At 30.8% G+C, this 18506-nt stretch overlaps 1 protein-coding gene across 3 annotated transcripts in view; it reads left to right on the top strand.

Annotated features, from left to right (window-relative positions):
• LOC124368784 (cytokine receptor) overlaps positions 1-18506 on the top strand; it is a 98377-nt gene that overhangs the window by 8855 nt on the left and 71016 nt on the right. For all 3 annotated transcript variants that reach the window (XM_046826153.1, XM_046826154.1, XM_046826155.1), the window contains exon 2: positions 5630-5794. In XM_046826153.1, the coding sequence (XP_046682109.1) occupies positions 5659-5794 (136 nt within the window). In that variant the 5' untranslated portion in view covers positions 5630-5658. The remainder of the gene's footprint in view (positions 1-5629; positions 5795-18506) is intronic.

Consider the following 18506-nt stretch of genomic DNA (forward strand, 5'->3'; position numbering starts at 1 on the left):
GGCGTAGTTTGTAAATACAATTAAATTATTACTGGTATTATACTATATCAATTTTGAATGTTATTTTTGTAATCTTCGTTTAAGTAATATTGAATTTTGTATTGGTCCATCTTCTTGATTTAATAGATCTTCTGTATTTGTTTGATTAATGTAATATGACTCCCATGCATTTAAATATCTTGGAGTGTTAACATGTTTTAATAATTTTAGGTTTTTCTGTGATATAGTGTGTCCAGTATTGATACAGTGATGTGCGACGGCCGATTTTTCTTCTCTGTTGAATTTAATGTGGGAGCAATGTTCTTTATATCGTGTATGAATTTTTCTTCTTGTTTGTCCAATGTATTTTTTGTTGCAGTCATCACATTTAATTTGGTATATACCTGATTTATTAATATTTTCTTCTTTATCTTTTGGATTTTTCAATTTATTCTTCAATTTGCTTGTTGTTTTATATGTGACGTCTTTATTTGTATGTTTTTTGAATGATTTTTGTACATCTTTAGATATATTTGTCCATGTAGTGCTTATCCAATTTGTGTTTGTGTCTTTAATAGGTAAAAGTGTTGTCTTTGACTTTTTGTCATGTTTCTTTTTTGCTTTTTTAAATATATGTTCGACTAAATCTGTTTTATATCCATTAAAAACGGCAACATCTTTTATGTACTTAAGTTCTTTTTTGAATTTTTCTTGTGATAGAGGAGTGTTTAATAATCTATATATCATTGAATGGAAGACTGCTCGTTTTTGTGTTGGTGGATGATTTGAGTCATTTGTTATAAAACGATCAGTATGTGTTGGTTTACGATATATATCGAATTCCAATCGTTTTGAAATTGTGTTTTTTATTACTAAAATATCTAAAAATGGTAGTGAGTTGTTGGATTCAATTTCATGAGTAAATTTAATGCTGGAGTAAAATGAATTTAGGTTGTTTATAAAGTTATTAAGGTTTTCATTTTTGTTGAATACTGCAAATATATCGTCAACATATCGAATCCAAATTCTTGGAAAGTATGGTAGAGATTCTTTTACTAAAATTTCAAAGTGACTCATGAAAATATTTGCAATGAAGCATGACAAAGGATTTCCCATTGCTGTTCCATCAGTTTGAAAATAAAATAAGTTTTTGAACTGGAAACAATTTTGATTCATACATAGATTAATTAGAAGCATGTACTCTTCAACTTCTTTGCTTGATAAATGTATAGACTGAAGCCAATCTTGTATTAAGAGAATTGTAGTGTTCATAGGTACGTTAGGATATAGAGAAGTAACATCAAAAGACACTAAGTACTCATCATCTTCAATTTCAATATTTTTTACTAAATTTAAAAAACAGATATGAATTTTTAAATTTAGTAAAAAATATTGAAATTGAAGATGATGAGTACTTAGTGTCTTTTGATGTTACTTCTCTATATCCTAACGTACCTATGAACACTACAATTCTCTTAATACAAGATTGGCTTCAGTCTATACATTTATCAAGCAAAGAAGTTGAAGAGTACATGCTTCTAATTAATCTATGTATGAATCAAAATTGTTTCCAGTTCAAAAACTTAATTTATTTTCAAACTGATGGAACAGCAATGGGAAATCCTTTGTCATGCTTCATTGCAAATATTTTCATGAGTCACTTTGAAATTTTAGTAAAAGAATCTCTACCATACTTTCCAAGAATTTGGATTCGATATGTTGACGATATATTTGCAGTATTCAACAAAAATGAAAACCTTAATAACTTTATAAACAACCTAAATTCATTTTACTCCAGCATTAAATTTACTCATGAAATTGAATCCAACAACTCACTACCATTTTTAGATATTTTAGTAATAAAAAACACAATTTCAAAACGATTGGAATTCGATATATATCGTAAACCAACACATACTGATCGTTTTATAACAAATGACTCAAATCATCCACCAACACAAAAACGAGCAGTCTTCCATTCAATGATATATAGATTATTAAACACTCCTCTATCACAAGAAAAATTCAAAAAAGAACTTAAGTACATAAAAGATGTTGCCGTTTTTAATGGATATAAAACAGATTTAGTCGAACATATATTTAAAAAAGCAAAAAAGAAACATGACAAAAAGTCAAAGACAACACTTTTACCTATTAAAGACACAAACACAAATTGGATAAGCACTACATGGACAAATATATCTAAAGATGTACAAAAATCATTCAAAAAACATACAAATAAAGACGTCACATATAAAACAACAAGCAAATTGAAGAATAAATTGAAAAATCCAAAAGATAAAGAAGAAAATATTAATAAATCAGGTATATACCAAATTAAATGTGATGACTGCAACAAAAAATACATTGGACAAACAAGAAGAAAAATTCATACACGATATAAAGAACATTGCTCCCACATTAAATTCAACAGAGAAGAAAAATCGGCCGTCGCACATCACTGTATCAATACTGGACACACTATCACAGAAAAACCTAAAATTATTAAAACATGTTAACACTCCAAGATATTTAAATGCATGGGAGTCATATTACATTAATCAAACAAATACAGAAGATCTATTAAATCAAGAAGATGGACCAATACAAAATTCAATATTACTTAAACGAAGATTACAAAAATAACATTCAAAATTGATATAGTATAATACCAGTAATAATTTAATTGTATTTACAAACTACGCCACACAGGACAAATTAATATTAAATCACATATGTTAACTATTATTAATAATCAAATTTACTTTTTGTATTTACTTTTGTGATGTGTCTGAAGAAGACAGCCTCGCTGTTGAAAGGCCTCACAAATCAATAAAAAAGTCTTAAATATTGGTTTTATGTTTTTCATCTAAGATATAATAATATATTTTGACGTTTTAATCCTGAAATGATGTTATTATTTACTGACTTATTTTAGTAATATGCCACCATAGCAGTTTTTTATACCTAAAAAGAAATCAAAATAAAGTTACCATAAAGAGTGATCGTCTTAAGACAAATTTCAGCCCAAATACTGGTCCAAAAGGATCAGTCCAATTTGGTACCCACAATTGGTTTTCAACATCACCAGGGGTACAGTGATTGGATGTTTTTTCTAGGGTTCTATATACATAGCTATTAATTTTTCAGTCCTGTACCTTATCTTGAATACCATTAGAACAGCCATATTATCCCCTTTCTTTTGCTGGCCAGGGTATGGGGCACAAGAGATAATAATCTTATTTTCCATTAATCGTCCAAATCAAGTTGATAAGCAAACCAAGCAAATTGTCAACCTATGCATCCATATCCTGGATAATTTTTCTGATTAGTTGGATTTTAAACTGTTTAAGCGTCCATAGATTACAAAGATGTAATTTCAGGTAAAATGTAAAGAATAAGTAAGTTAATAATACATTTTTTACCTAAAATTATAATAGTATGGGGTGTATCCCGACACAAAATTAAGATGAGTACCATTTTGATAATGGTAAACATAAATACTGTATTGGGGCAGCAAAAATAATAGCTGTGTATGTGAACATACCCCTTGGGAAATCCAAGGGTAGCAGACCTTTATATTAAAAACCCGTGTTGGGCACCAAACCTGTCCTTATTGGATCAGTATTTTGGCTGAATTTTGTTCTAAGAGTGTCTCACTTTAAGCAAACTTATCTTGAGTTTACTGTATCTTTTCAGGTTGATCTAGAACTAGCTATATATTCTTCCACAGCTGGTAGGTTTATTTGCAACGTTTTTAACCCTTATAAGGCCGACGGCTACCTATTGTAGCCGTCGTCAAAATAGCGTTCGCGGCCGGCGGCTACAATAGGTAGCCGTGATCATAATGGCGTTCGCGGCCGACGGCTACAATAGGTAGCCGTCCATTATTTCCGGTTTACTGGCCAGTAAACTTTCCAAATGCCACAAACCATGATATTTTCTTGTTTGGGGTTAGATGGGCTTCATTAATAAACGCAAACACTGCCGTTTCTTGCATCATTTCTATTATTATACACCTATGCATTTTGATGAAATCGTCTGTCTTACTACAACGGCGTTGTGGTGTATAGGTTATAGTTGTTGTGGTTATATTTTGTTGATGCAATTCAGTAATTATGTGCGATGTTATAGGTATTTTAGAGTATTTGCAGTGAACTATTAAGTGTAAATATGAGCAAAAGAACGAGAGGCAAATCACCTACAAGTGATAACACTTTAGTCAACACTTTACTTGCTAGTGGTACCGGTGTTCAGTTTGTTGAGGTATTGGGGATTTAGGTGATAGTGATTTAGATGCTTTGTACGATGATAATTCTGAAGATGAATTAGAAAATGAATGAACTTTTTAATTACTAACAGTGTTTTAGGTTTATTTTGTATGGATTCTTGTGAGTTGTATGAAGAAAAAATATATTTTGTGTATAAACTGAAGACAAGACTAGCTTTTCTACAATTTTCACAAATAAGCCGCAGTTGCAGATTTTGAATAATTCATTCCTACTTCACTTTTATTATTGATAAGCACTTGAAAATTGGCATGTGTGTTGTAAATAATATGTAGTTTTAGACAATATGTGTTACTTGGGTGCAAAACAATCCTTTGTATTTTTTATGAGGTGTTAAAACCAAAAAAAAGTAAACTACGCTTACAAATTTTACATATAAACATGTACGTAAAAAATATTTTTTATTTTATATGACCAACCTTATAGTTTCCTGTCTAAGCCTATAATGTTACAAACAAATTAAAAAAAGAATTATCAGTTTTTACTAAGTAATATGGAAGTTGCAGCTTATTTACTAAAACTATGCAAAAAGGAACAAAAATAGCCTGGCCTTCAAGGTACCTGAGCAATATCAGGAGATGGCCTTGAGACTAGTGCAACTCAATTGGTCATTGGCCTTAAAAGGGTTAAAAACTGCTTTGAGTTTAGTTGTTTTAATTGACTTAAAAATTATAGCCTATGTGTTATAATATGGTGTTCTTTCAATTTGAGATTTTGTTATATTTGTATAGAATTCTCTCATACATATAATTATATATGTAACTATTTATTGTTATAACATATTGCACTAAAACTGTAGTGTATTATTTTCCCAATTTCCCTCTAAATAATGTTCAATAAAAATTAAGATAGCGAGAAAATAAGAATTTTATCTTATATAAAAAATTATTAGTGTGCCATAGGCTAACATATGAACTAAAAATGTTGTACCTGTTACACGTTCCAATTACATTTAAACTCATAAGGATGTAACCATATGAACCCTTGAAAAACTCCAATGATTGCTCCCCCTATATTGAAAACCCATTGTGGTTATCAAGTTGGACTGTTCCTTAAACTGATAGATTGAACTAACCATCTATTTTTCCTGTGTTGGCAGGCTTATATGGTTTATTTGCAATGGCTTTTATTATACCAAAAAATATTATATGAGGTCATCTAAATTGTAATACAATTATCTATGAGTGTTCTTAAAATGTACATAAAATTCTTGATCTGATTCATTGGGTTAAATGTGTTCCAGAGCTCAACACAATTTCTATTTTTAATGAATTCAATTTTTCGAAGTTAGTTGTATAAAAAAATTTTTTTGTGTTTTACTTGTTAGAATAAGCTTGTTATTAAAAATAATTTATTTTCAGGGAGATGATTGAAAACAGTTGATTCAGAAATGGAAAGTTCGCCATGCAATATAACGAGCAGCAGAAAGACATGGCTGGTGATGGTCTGTTTAATGGGCCTAGGAGCTGTTAATGCAGAAATTGATAACAAGTTTCGCTGTGGACCGGGGATCACTACTCCTGGAGGTAAGCTATTAGTTTCAGTGACAAATTTTTAATAATGTTACTATTTATTATTTGCTGCATTTTCATATCAACCACTAACATAAAAACTTGTAAGAAATAATTTAGATGTTATGAATGAATAAATCGACTCTATTTTATCACATGAAGTTACGTCCTTTTCTACACTTAATTTGCACTAATAAATATGAATACAAAATAAATGTTTTTACAAAAACAGTTCTTTCCAAAAAGCATGTAAATAAGAAAATTAGTGTACATAACAAAAACTTAAATAAAGTTTTGTTAAGTAGAAATTATATATACATGATTATAAAAATTAAAACTAATGATTTCTTCATAAATGGTACAATATTATACTTACTTTTTTAAAATATCAATACGATAAATATTTCCAATCTGTTCTATCATATAAAATCACTTAGTTGAAATAACAGTTATTAAAAGATAAAGGAACAAAGAATAGAAAAGTAGCCATAATCATATATTCAAGCAGTTATTTTTCCTGTCACCAACTAAGTCTAGTCACTCTCAAGCCCGATAACTGCTGCAAGAAGTAAGTCTTGACAGTTAAACAAGCTGATCCCTGCTCTCCACACATTTTTTGGAAGCTGAGAGGGAAACCCATATACGAAATACTGTGATTAATAACAATTTGTGGAATACAGTTTTTCTGTATCGAGGAAGTGGCAATGTAGCATGTGTTCCTTGCGTCCTCTTCGGCAACAATAAATTAAAAATCGCTCAGAAACTATTTACCGTATGCAGTTTTCAAATTATTCAAAGTTAAAAAAGTAAAGTCAATGATTGGAATGGTCTCACATACCTGCCAAGTTAAAGAGTAGAGTAAAAGTGAAGTCAGAAAGAATACAAAAGCAGAATTGGAAACTAGACAAAGATTTTATGAATATGGATAAGATTAGGTTTATCAAACCAAATAAACAAATATGTTTCTGTTGGTTATAGCGAAATTCATGTAGTTTTTTTTTTTGTATAAACATAATTTTATAGCTCTAAAAATTAAAGTGTTCCTTAACCCTCCGAGTGGTGAAAGACGCTGCAGCGTCTATTAAATCTCGTTCGCCAGTAGCAGAGACGCTCTAGTGTCTATTAACGCAAGCCTTTTGTTCCTGTATTTCCGATGTTATGCCGCGACTTAAACGCTATGTATTAGGTATGATTAAAAAGACCGGATTCCAAACTTAATGTGATATAGTATTTAGATGTACTGGCACTAGTGGAACCCTTCCAACCAGTTCATCCACCTACTGTACCTCATCCTGGACCAAGTGGAGATCTTCCTCACCGGATTGTTCATTTACCAGGCCGTAGTGCGTCTTTGTGCAGTGTGTGGACACACCAAAAAAGAAGGCAAAAGTCACTTCTGGTGCCCAGCTTGTAATTGTATTCATAGGGAGTGTTTCCCTTACTTGGAACATTACTGGAGGAAGAATGAGGTTGGCTCTGATACTGACTAAAATGCAGTAAAAAACATGCGTACATAAAAGTTTTGATCAGCAATTAGTGTGTTTTTTTTTAGGAATAATACATATAAACTATATATATTTTTGTTCATAATTAAATTTTAAAGAAAATGGCTATTTTGGATTTCTGTTAAAAATTTAAATTCAGTAACATTTACTCAGCCTAACGTAAAAATAAAAAAATTTGAATTTTATTTTTGGAATTCAATACATTAATTTTTCACACCTACCCTAGGTAAATGTTTCATATTACAACCATTGTATTCTGTGCATTATGTAGTTTAATTTGATATATGATATGTCATGCTTATTTAATTAACAATGCTTTATATACATTTTCTTTTGCGAACACACAAAATCAGTAAAAATGCCCCGCTACTTAGAGAAAAAAGTACCGCCACTCGGAGGGTTAATTAAATAGAATTATATTCAATATAAAAAAGATACGTTAAAAAATATTTTTTCTTTAACCCTTCATACGCTGTAAGCGGTTATCTCGCTGATTAAATATAACTCTAAAAGTTCTAAGTAGAATATATTGTGGTATTTCAGAACAATGTATGATATTAATATTAGTTCTTTATTTACAAAATCGTAATGGCATCAATACATTTAAAAAGCAAAATAATTTTTAAACTTTGTAGTCTTGAAGGGTAAGTATCCCTCCATTGGTAGAATTCATCCAGTGAGTTCAATAGATAGAATAAGTCATTCGCTTAGAGTATTGTTCAGACTTTTTCCACCTTTGCTTCAAATCCTCTCTGGAAGTAGGGTGTGAATCTTCAATCTTCTTGCTTTGCTATATATACAGTGGTGCTTAAAAGTCCCGGGACGGTCTAATAGTTTTTGAACTAATTACAATATAAGAACGAAAATTTACATCAAGCTTTTGCTCATATAAAACTATTATTTTATGTATTTCACCATGATATCCTGCTTATGGGGGACGTCCCGCTAGGGGTTGGTGAAAATTCTTAAATAGAAGCATAGGTCGAGTCGTACATCAAATTAAAGCTCTTTTTAATTAGAAACATTTTGGCAAAAATCTGACGTAAAACAGTTGATGCATTAAAAAATGGCGGACACTCAAAGATTATAAAATACAGAATTTTTCAAATGCAAACATTCTGGTTGTTAGAGAAAACTGAGACACTTAATCTTTTATTTTACTTCTTTTACTTCAAATCACTTACCAAAACAGTTATAACAAATGTTCAAAGTGTTTGCCTTCAGTTTGCTGACAATATCCCAATCGATTGTAGAACGCTGATATCGCATTGTTTATCTGGAAATTCCTTATCAGCAGGTAAGGTTATTACCTTCCTTATCTGGAAGGTAATCAGCTGGAGCAAACAAGACCAAAAAGACAACAATGAAATTGCCAGCTGACAGATACAGTTGTTTTATCAACTCAGTCACTTAGAAGTCTTCAAGCCCTAATTTTGTAAGTAGTTTCAGTAGTGCTAGTTTATTTTGCTATGGCGCTTCTACAATCGATTGGGATATTGTCAGCAAACTGAAGGCAAACACTTTGAACATTTGTTATAACTGTTTTGGTAAGTGATTTGAAGTAAAAGAAGTAAAATAAAAGATTAAGTGTCTCAGTTTTCTCTAACAACCAGAATGTTTGCATTTGAAAAATTCTGTATTTTATAATCTTTGAGTGTCCGCCATTTTGTAATGCGTCAACTGTTTTACGTCAGATTTTTGCCAAAATGTTTCTAATTAAAAAGAGCTTTAATTTGATGTACGACTCGACCTATGCTTCTATTTAAGAATTTTCACCAACCCCTAGCGGGACGTCCCCCATAAGCAGGATATCATGGTGAAATACATAAAATAATAGTTTTATATGAGCAAAAGCTTGATGTAAATTTTCGTTCTTATATTGTAATTAGTTCAAAAGTTATTAGACCGTCCCGGGACTTTTCAGCACCCCTGTATATATATATATATATAGCAGTATCACCTCTTGGATGTAAAGCGCAATTACTGTAATGATTTTTAGTTTTGAAAATACTTGCCTGCAGCTGTCTATGAAGCCAATTCCTGAAAGAATTTGAATGGCTCGTTTTATAGCAGTAGAAATCGATGGAGACTTCCTGTAGATGTTCCTCCTCAAGTGAGAAGGCCATAACAGAGATGAAATTCCAAGAGTGCATGATACGCCACTTTAGCGATTTATGAATTATACATAATTAAACGTAAACGTAATTTGAACGTAAATTAAACATGTGAGTTATACGTTTAATTTTGTTGACATATAATCTGGTCTTTAGTAGCTACAAAGAGAATCAACATGTTGGTTCAAAGAAATTCTCACTGTTATGTACTGTGATTCTTAGAAACTTTGTTTTTTCTTCGATCTTCACATCTTGTGTGTTTAATACTTAATTTCCTCTTTTGCCATATACTAGTTGTTTAGTTTCACTAGTATACACAGCTAAGTAATTTTTGTGGCAGAATTGATTGGCCATGTTAAGTGAAGCAAATGAGTCAATTGCTAATTCTTCTTGCTTCTTCCCGATAAGCAGCAGGTTTGTATCATCAGGGAACGAATAACTGTAGTTTGCACTGTTCTTCAGGACACTGTGGCGTATTATTTGTCAGTAAAATAAAAATAACAGGGCCCAAAACAGAGTCTTGAGGTACTCCTTGATTAGTTGGGGACTTTATCTCTTGCATTGTCCCATGGTATGTTTGTCTCAAATCAACAATTTTTTGTTCTTCCTTCAAGATAGCTTTTGAACCAAAATATCCCCCTGTTTGTCTAGCTTGTGCATTATTAAATCATGGCCCAGGCAATAAAAAAGCCTTACCGAAGTCCAGCATACCAGTCGTTAAAAAGTTTGTCAATGATAAATTGAATTTGTTTTACAATCGCTGTGGTGGATAATCTTTCTTAGACAAATCTATGTTGTTGGGTCATTAAAAGATTGTGATAGTTATAGTAATCTATCAATCTTCTTAAAACTACTCTCTCAACTATTTTTGAGAATGGTATATGAGGAATAAATGATATATTGGGTGATATTTGCTGGCACCAGATTACAGCCACTTTTAAACTTGGGGTACACCTGTGCAACTTTTAATGCTGAGGGGAAATTGCCTTCCAGTGGTGACCGATCAGTTAATTTAACAAGGGATTAAGTGAAGGAAGACCTACAATGTTTTGTTACTTTTGATAAGTGACTTTGTTATGTTCAGCTGAAGTTTGGGTATGAAACTTAATTATGTTCTCTATTCCTTCTTATCAGTGAAAGGAAAGTAAGTCAAGTCATCAGTTGACGGTGGTGAGGATCAAAAGTCGTTTATTCTAGCAGAAATTATTTTAAGAGTTTGATCAATTATTTGAGTAAAAATAATGTTAAGGTGGTTTGCTATTTTCACACACACACACACAGCAAAAAGTTGCTATTTTTAGGTTACAGGTGTTTCTGCCCTTTATTTTGAGTTCTGTCTGAGGTACTTTCGATTGTTTGTTTTTCCTTTCATTATTTATAATCTGCCAAATAGTTTAAATTTCTTCTCAGAATTATTTTGTGAGCCATGGATGTTTCCTCTTTTAACATTTTAAACCGAACATCATGGTGTTTAACATTAACCGTGTTAAGCCCTATCCTGTTCATTACCAGTAAGTTGAAATTGGTTTAAGAATCTCATGTAATTAGTCTTCAGAGTATTAATTAGCTTCTGTGTCAGCTAATGTTAGTTCAGATGTTTTGTTGTTTCTTTTTTTTTAATAAAGGTTCTTGTATAAGAAGTGGCAAAATTCAATTTTTTGTGGTGGTGGTGGAGTGTGTGTGTAAAGAATTAGAACTGGTTAATGAAGAAATATAAATTGGTATCACGACCTCGTCCTCTAGTAGACATCCACGACAGGTATTCCCTTCTTCCTCAAAATCAAATATAGGATTAAAGTAAAAACTTCTTTTTGGCACATACAAATGTGGTTCAGCACGTTTGAACATGACTGTTATAACTAACAGAGCGTTATAATCTCATGTGTCAGTAGACTTTTTTGTGGTGTAACTGGTTGTCAATACTAATAGAACTAGGAAAAGTTATATAACTTAAAAATATATTATCTTTGTATTATGATTTTAGGCAGTTAGTTGTAGTTTTGTCATTTATTGATAGTAAGTTTTAGTGGTACAAAATAGTTGAATGAAAATGTTTAAAATCATTCATAAATGTTTGCCAGTTTAAGGCAACTAGCCACTAGTTTCAGATTTAGTTGGAAAATAACTTGATGAAAACTTTTCAATGGGTATATTTATCATTATACTTTCAGATAACTATAAACCTGATAGTAAACAGGAAATGTTGATTTCGATAAGCTGTGGCATAAATAGCAACTTTCCAGCTTCCTGCCATATGAGTCATGTTCACTGTACAATAGTTCATGTTGCTTTTTAAAATAATCATTTCAACCAAGAAGACAATTTAATAATATTTTAGTTGTGAGAGTAAAATTGTATCTATGTAATGTTTTTTCTTCTACTAAGTAAGATATATAAAAACAATAAATACTAATGCTAATTAGGTAAAATTTGAATAAAACAACTATAATTGTTTGTATTTCTCTGGACAGGCAAGATACAGCTAAAATTTTAAGTGAATAAAGAATAGATACTAATTATTTACTCTAGATATAAATTATTATTTTTAAGACTGGGCACTATTCAGCACTCCATCTAGTCTGAATATGCAAGTCAGCCAAGAAAATTTGACCACGAGAGACGTACGATTGACTAAAAGGAACTACTAATATTATGATTTAATTTACAAAGTAGTGAAATAGAAATAAAGTTCTTAGATAACGAAAAATGTGAAAATAATTCTATGTTTAATCTATCGTATTATATTAATGAGGGCTATCCAGAAAATAACTTATGTTTTACCATAACAAGGTCCATCACAGTCATTTTTGTGTTTACGTGTTCTGTGGCTCAGGCTTCCTACATATCCAGTGTTTAGTGTACGATTGTTATATAAGAAAACAATCAAGTTTTATTGAGCCCATACTCAACTGTTCTTGGGAGTTACTAATTTTGTCCTAAATATTATTGTATAGGGAACTAATTTTGTCCTAAATATTATTGTATAGGGAACTGGTTTTGTATTTAAAGGCAAAGATAGATTTTGGACAAAGCTTCACTAACTGTTAGAACTTTATTACGTTTATTAATTAATATTTTGCTGCAAAACTATCAATGATGTTATAAGTAGTGTTCTAGACAAGAGTCACAATGCATAGCCAGAAATCTACCAATGTACTTGGTGAAATAACACTGCTGCACACATTACACTACACTACTTGAAAGTGTAGTATCTAATTCCGATACATATGTTGCTATAAGTTTATAGTAATCTAATAGAGTTTTTAAATACAAATTATTGGAGAAATAAGATAAATATGGTCTACAATCACCCTTAAAAGTTAAGATATTAATTGTGTAACAAATAGTAAAATTAACCATATAAAATAAAAGGTTTTACAGATTTTTCTTGTGCTTGAAAATTTCTTGGAGAAGCTTTCTATATTTTCAAACTAAGAGACAGTTAACCGAGATGACCTCTAGACCCGAATAACACTCTCAGTTTGATAAGACTCAAGGTCAGTCTGTGTATGGTGCTGTTAGTTGATGAGATGATCTATTCCTATGAAACTGCTCAGAGATTTATTATCCAATTGAGCAATTTCCATTGAGCACCATATACACACACTTCCTATATACTGACTTCTCCCTTATATGTCCATAGTTGAACATGTGACAAAATCAGTAAAATTGGGTTTTGTTTTTATGACCACATAAGCTAATTATAACAACATACACTTATTTATCATTCCCTTTATCAAAATACACGTATGTCCAGGTTTATGAGTAAAAGTAGCAACAGAATACACTTTCTTTTATATATTTACACTCTCATTGGTTGGGGAGGGGAGTTTACGAGTTTAAAAATTACTTTTTTAAAGATGTTTTTTATTTTTATCTTTTACTATTCTGAACTCATGAAGTTCAGTTTAACACAAGCCATACTTACAAAATTTTTTGTCAGGTTTTTCCAAGCTTTAACTTGTACATACAGTGTTTCTCGTTTAGCAATGTGAATAGGCTATGCAACTAGACCTATATTCGGCTATTCCTCTTGATATTTCTTAGGATGTCTTCTTGAGTATATGAAAAATCGTTAATGGTATTTAAAAATAGAATTTAATGTCCTCTAATGATGTGTAGAGTTTCACTTCTATAAGTTAGACCATCAAAAGTTGATCAATGCAGTCTCAAACTTTTGGCAAAATCTGTAAACAGTAGAGTAGGGGCAGACACATGTTTGTGTGACCAGGCCTGGCACAGGTAGGGATGTAAAATTATCAGCCAATGTTCATATATTCATGGGTTTTTTTAATTTGAACTAAAAATACCGTCTCTAAGTAAGTTAAGCTCTGTGCAATTTATGGAAAATCAATTTTCAAAATTATTAGAACACTATAGTTGTTAATATTAGTAAAAAATATAATTGGGAAAGTACGTGTTAAAAAATTAGGAAATCAAATTAAATTGAGTTGAAAAAGCTTCCACACAATTAAAATGAGTAGTGTTATTAGGCCAATTACTCGTATTACTATCCAAGTAACAAGCACCCTCTTCTCTCACATCTTAGTTGCCGTTTTACAGTAATTTAAGGGGAGAACATCGCTAAAAAATGGAATTTTTTTTTATTTTACTGAACAATTCTTGGATTCTTTCTGAAAACGGCAATATATAACACTTGGTATTTTAAACCACAGAAGATCTTGATAAAAATGAAAATATATTATGTGTTCAAATGTTTTAGCGCATTTTCTGTAGAGAAACTGTCCCAGAACTCATACTTCTGTATTCATTCTCATACATAATATTTTATTTCCTGGTGTTATTTTTATACTCTATGCAGTTTTATGAGATACTGTACTGTCACCAGCTGCAGCTGTATTGTAGTTTTGGAAAGTTTTATGTTTATATATTATGTGCAGTAGTTTGTTTACAAACAGTTTCAAGTGGTTGTGAAGTTTGAGCTTATTAGTTATAATCAGTGTTGTGTTTGAATATGCCTAAATGACTAAGTTATACTAAAAGAAGAATCTTCAGAGGGAATAAATATACTAAACCAACAACATTAGACATTAGAAGTAATGAAACTGCTGAGTCTAGCAGTAACTCAACTCTAGGTTATGGAAATCCTAGGCCTAGTTTTAAAAGTGCATCAAAGAAAAAACTTTCCTATTTGAATAAGCCTAGTAAAGAAATTGAAGACATATCAATCAAATGTTGTAAATATTATTGTTGATGTAAATACACTAAGTACTCTCAATACCTTATGTAAATGCAAACATTGTGACTCTATTGGCAATTTAAAATTTTCTGAAGACTGAAGTAAAAGAAAAGGTATTGTTTCAAGTCTTATTATGCACAAACTGTGCTAATAAAGTGTCAAAAGACACATCAGAAAAGAAAAACAAACTGTACGAACTAAATACTAGGTTTGTTTATGGCCTATGTTGCATAGGAGTACGCCTAGCTGGTGCGAAAAATGTATGTGCTATATTAAATGTACCTCCTCTAAGCTAGTCTAGAGGCTAAAAATGAGATGAGGGTGAAGAAAAGACAATGTAAAAGGAAGCTGGAAGATGCAGAGAACCAAGGGACCAGCCATTATGGTGCTGGAGCATTCTAAATTTATTTGTAGGTCTTTTTACATATGATCAACTACTACGTTTATTTCAATTGCCGTTTTCCGAAAATTGTGTTTGTTGAACTTATGTACCTGTAGCTCAGCTTTTGTTTAAGTTAGAAAGATGAAATTTTGTATACTATCCCAAGGTACTGTTTTGCTTATCTGGTAGTAAAATCATGACTATATCTTACATATTTACTGAAATAAATAATAAAAATCATAAATTAGTGTGGTACAAAATTACTTGTTTATTGATAATGCAATACAATTGTTTCTATTGCTCTAAAATGTTTCAATATACTACAGGCTCATCTACTAACATACTAAAACATACTGTAAACATTGTATTGTAATATCTTGACTGGTTATAGAACTGCAGGTACACGAAGTTAGTAAAAGTTCTCATATATTAAGCATACTCAACGTTCTCCCCTTAAGTGAATCTTTTGTTAAAATATTTGAGCCAACTATATTACTAGTTGACTGAGCAATAGCAAAGCCTACCACTCAAGCCTGGACAAATTTAATTACTGTTCACATCATATCTTGAGAAAAAATTTACCTAGTCCTTAAATTTTGCACAAAGCTTCATTTGCCTACACCCAACATCAAGTTCAATGATGATGCATGTCACTCCGAGTATAGTCATTTGACATTTTAACATGTGATATAATAACATAATATATTGTTGAGGTTACTTTGTTGTTTGTTGGTCAGTAAGACTTCTATTATGTTCTGTCGAGTCCTTTTGATACTGAGATGTGTTGATTTATTTATTATTATTTCATGTTAAAAGCGTCTTTACATAATTTTAGTACTTTTACATAACCCGAGAAACATTTGTATAAAAGTATAAACACAGTAAAATAAAAATATTATCAAGACATATACATGGCAAAAATAAGAGACATTGCACCTTTGTTATACAAAGAAAATGTATAACTACTAACTTTGACCATACCAAAATTGAAATGGTTTATGTGTATACAGATAAAGTTTGATAATTGTACATGTCCTACCATGGGATTAGTAAAGTTTACCACTCAGCGTGATATCTCAAGAACAAATTAAGCTATACACTTTAAAATTTGTATATTTTGTTCAGCTATCATAAAAGGTCCTGGTAAATTGTTCTTCTGTCTGTTTTCCACTGGATATCTGAAGAAAAAGTTGAGCTTTAAACTGGTATAACACCTACCAAGTAACATATTAAGTTTTAGTTTAATCGTTCTTTTATTTTACTATGTAAAGGTACAATACCACTGTAATGAAATGTTACCAATCCTTAAACAATACTTCATCAATACTTAAATAAAACAATAAACAGATCTTCTTTAACATTTTATCTTAGTTAAAAAAATATTTAACCCTATGCACTCGAAGGAAATAAACATTTAACCCTATGCACTCGAAGGCAGTAGTTATAATTTGTCATTGGAGCTTGTATGGCCAGCTCTACTGGCCGCCACCATTTTGTCGGAAGCGCAGATTAATTTTTGCCATAATGTTATCTCAGCTTGTATGTCCAGCTGTACTGGCCAAGATATAATACACCCATAGCTCGTATACACTGGTCTTAAAAGGGATAGAAACCTAGAAAATTTTACTAGAAGAGGTGAGCTAACTATTCTTAACTACACTACGTATGTACAAATCTAACAGGCAGTGTTTCTTGGATTGCACAATCTTGTTTTAACACTGATTCACTTTGCTTCATATCAAGTAAAGTATTACTCTCTTCTTGTAATACTCTTCATATACGACTTTCATCAACTTTTAATGAGAGATATACAAAAAAACTTGAAATAATGTATTAGTTGACAAAATGAAACAATATAACTTGCAACATGTTTAAAGTTGTTGCTAACTGTGCAGTTATAACTTAGCAGAAAGTAACTTGTGTTCAACAACATTTATTGGTTACGTCTGCGGATAATGTATGGAGGAAATGTCACACAGACATTCAAGTGGCATTTGGTTTAGTTTCAGCCAGAAACATTATAAAATAATGTAGTAGGTAGCAATTAAAATGTCATAGAGTTTGTTACAGATTTTTGGCACTTCTAACATAATACTGTTAAGTCCATTGTGGGCTTCGCAGAACTCATTTTTAGTGCCAAGTGCCACACCTAAGTGCCAGGTGTAGTTTTGTGCTGACATCTGCCAGCACCTATTATTTTTCTCATTTTTAGATCTTTAACATATTACTGAACATGTTATTTATTATTTAGAGCAGTTATCCACAAGATAAACCTCTTCATTGCCAATGAGGGGTCTAAAATAAATTAATGTGTATAATCTAACAAATCCATTATTTGCTCAACTATCAACAAATAAACATGAAAAAACAATGAGAAAAAGCAAATCATCTTGGAATTCATGATTATACGACATGATAAACGTGACTTTCTAAGTAGTTTGACTAATATCACCAATATTTTATCACCAACCAGAAGCAATCTTCTTCTCATTTCTAACCTATTAGGGTCCTAAATAGCAATGTAAATAACACAATATACTGGTTGTCATAACGGAAGAAAAACAGCTGATAACTCTAAAATGAGGTAAATCTGGCATGGTGGTTTAGTACAAAACATCTGTATTTCTTAAGCATGGTGCTTATTAATAAATATCCATAAATGTCCATAATACATGAAGTAAAAAAAAATAACTTCTATTTTTCTAATGAAAAGCATAATTTTTAGTGAAGTAAACTTGAATTTAAAAATATAACTATTTAAGAATAAATTTAAAAAATCAAGACTGAACATGTTTTTAAAAATAGGGCAGTTCATATATTTTTAAGAAAGTGGGTAAATTTTAGTTAAATTGACTAGAGAGTATAGTTACCATACTTTATTAGTTTTTTTAGTGATATTGAATGTTATATGAAGATAAAAAAAACTATACAAAGTGGCCAAAATTATTTTTTTAACTCTCAGTTTAAACAATAATTTGGAAACATTAATTTTATATGTTGCATCACTCTGAAGTTAAGTTTTTCTATTGCGATTTTGTTGAAAACACATTCTTAAATTTGTAATAAATATATCCTGGTATCTTTTTTGTAAAAACATCCACTTTTGAGGTATTTTGTTGGAGACATAAAATATTGCAGGTTAGTTATGGTAATCATGAAATTTGCATGCAGTTATTTTGTAACTTAATAGTGATTGATCAATGATTCATTCTATTTTTATCTTGACCATTTTTCAACTTTTTCGAGAAGATAAGATTGCACTTTGTCTCTTAATTTTTTGAAAAAATAATGGTTTTAAAAATGTCAAGTTTTAAAAATTAAAATTGCCACTATTCTAAATGTATACAAATTAGAGACTTGATACTCCCTATCAATCAATAGGTCCTATACACTTAACAAGTTAATTAAGAAATTACTACCTCAAGAGGTTAATTAGATATGTTTAGTTGTGTTAAAATCACTCACAGACAAACGGAAAACTACAGGTGTTTTCAACGTATGTTAACACATATATTTTGGCCTATTT

The sequence above is a fragment of the Homalodisca vitripennis genome, chromosome X, assembly GCF_021130785.1.
Source record: "Homalodisca vitripennis isolate AUS2020 chromosome X, UT_GWSS_2.1, whole genome shotgun sequence".
NCBI lineage: Eukaryota > Metazoa > Arthropoda > Insecta > Hemiptera > Cicadellidae > Homalodisca > Homalodisca vitripennis.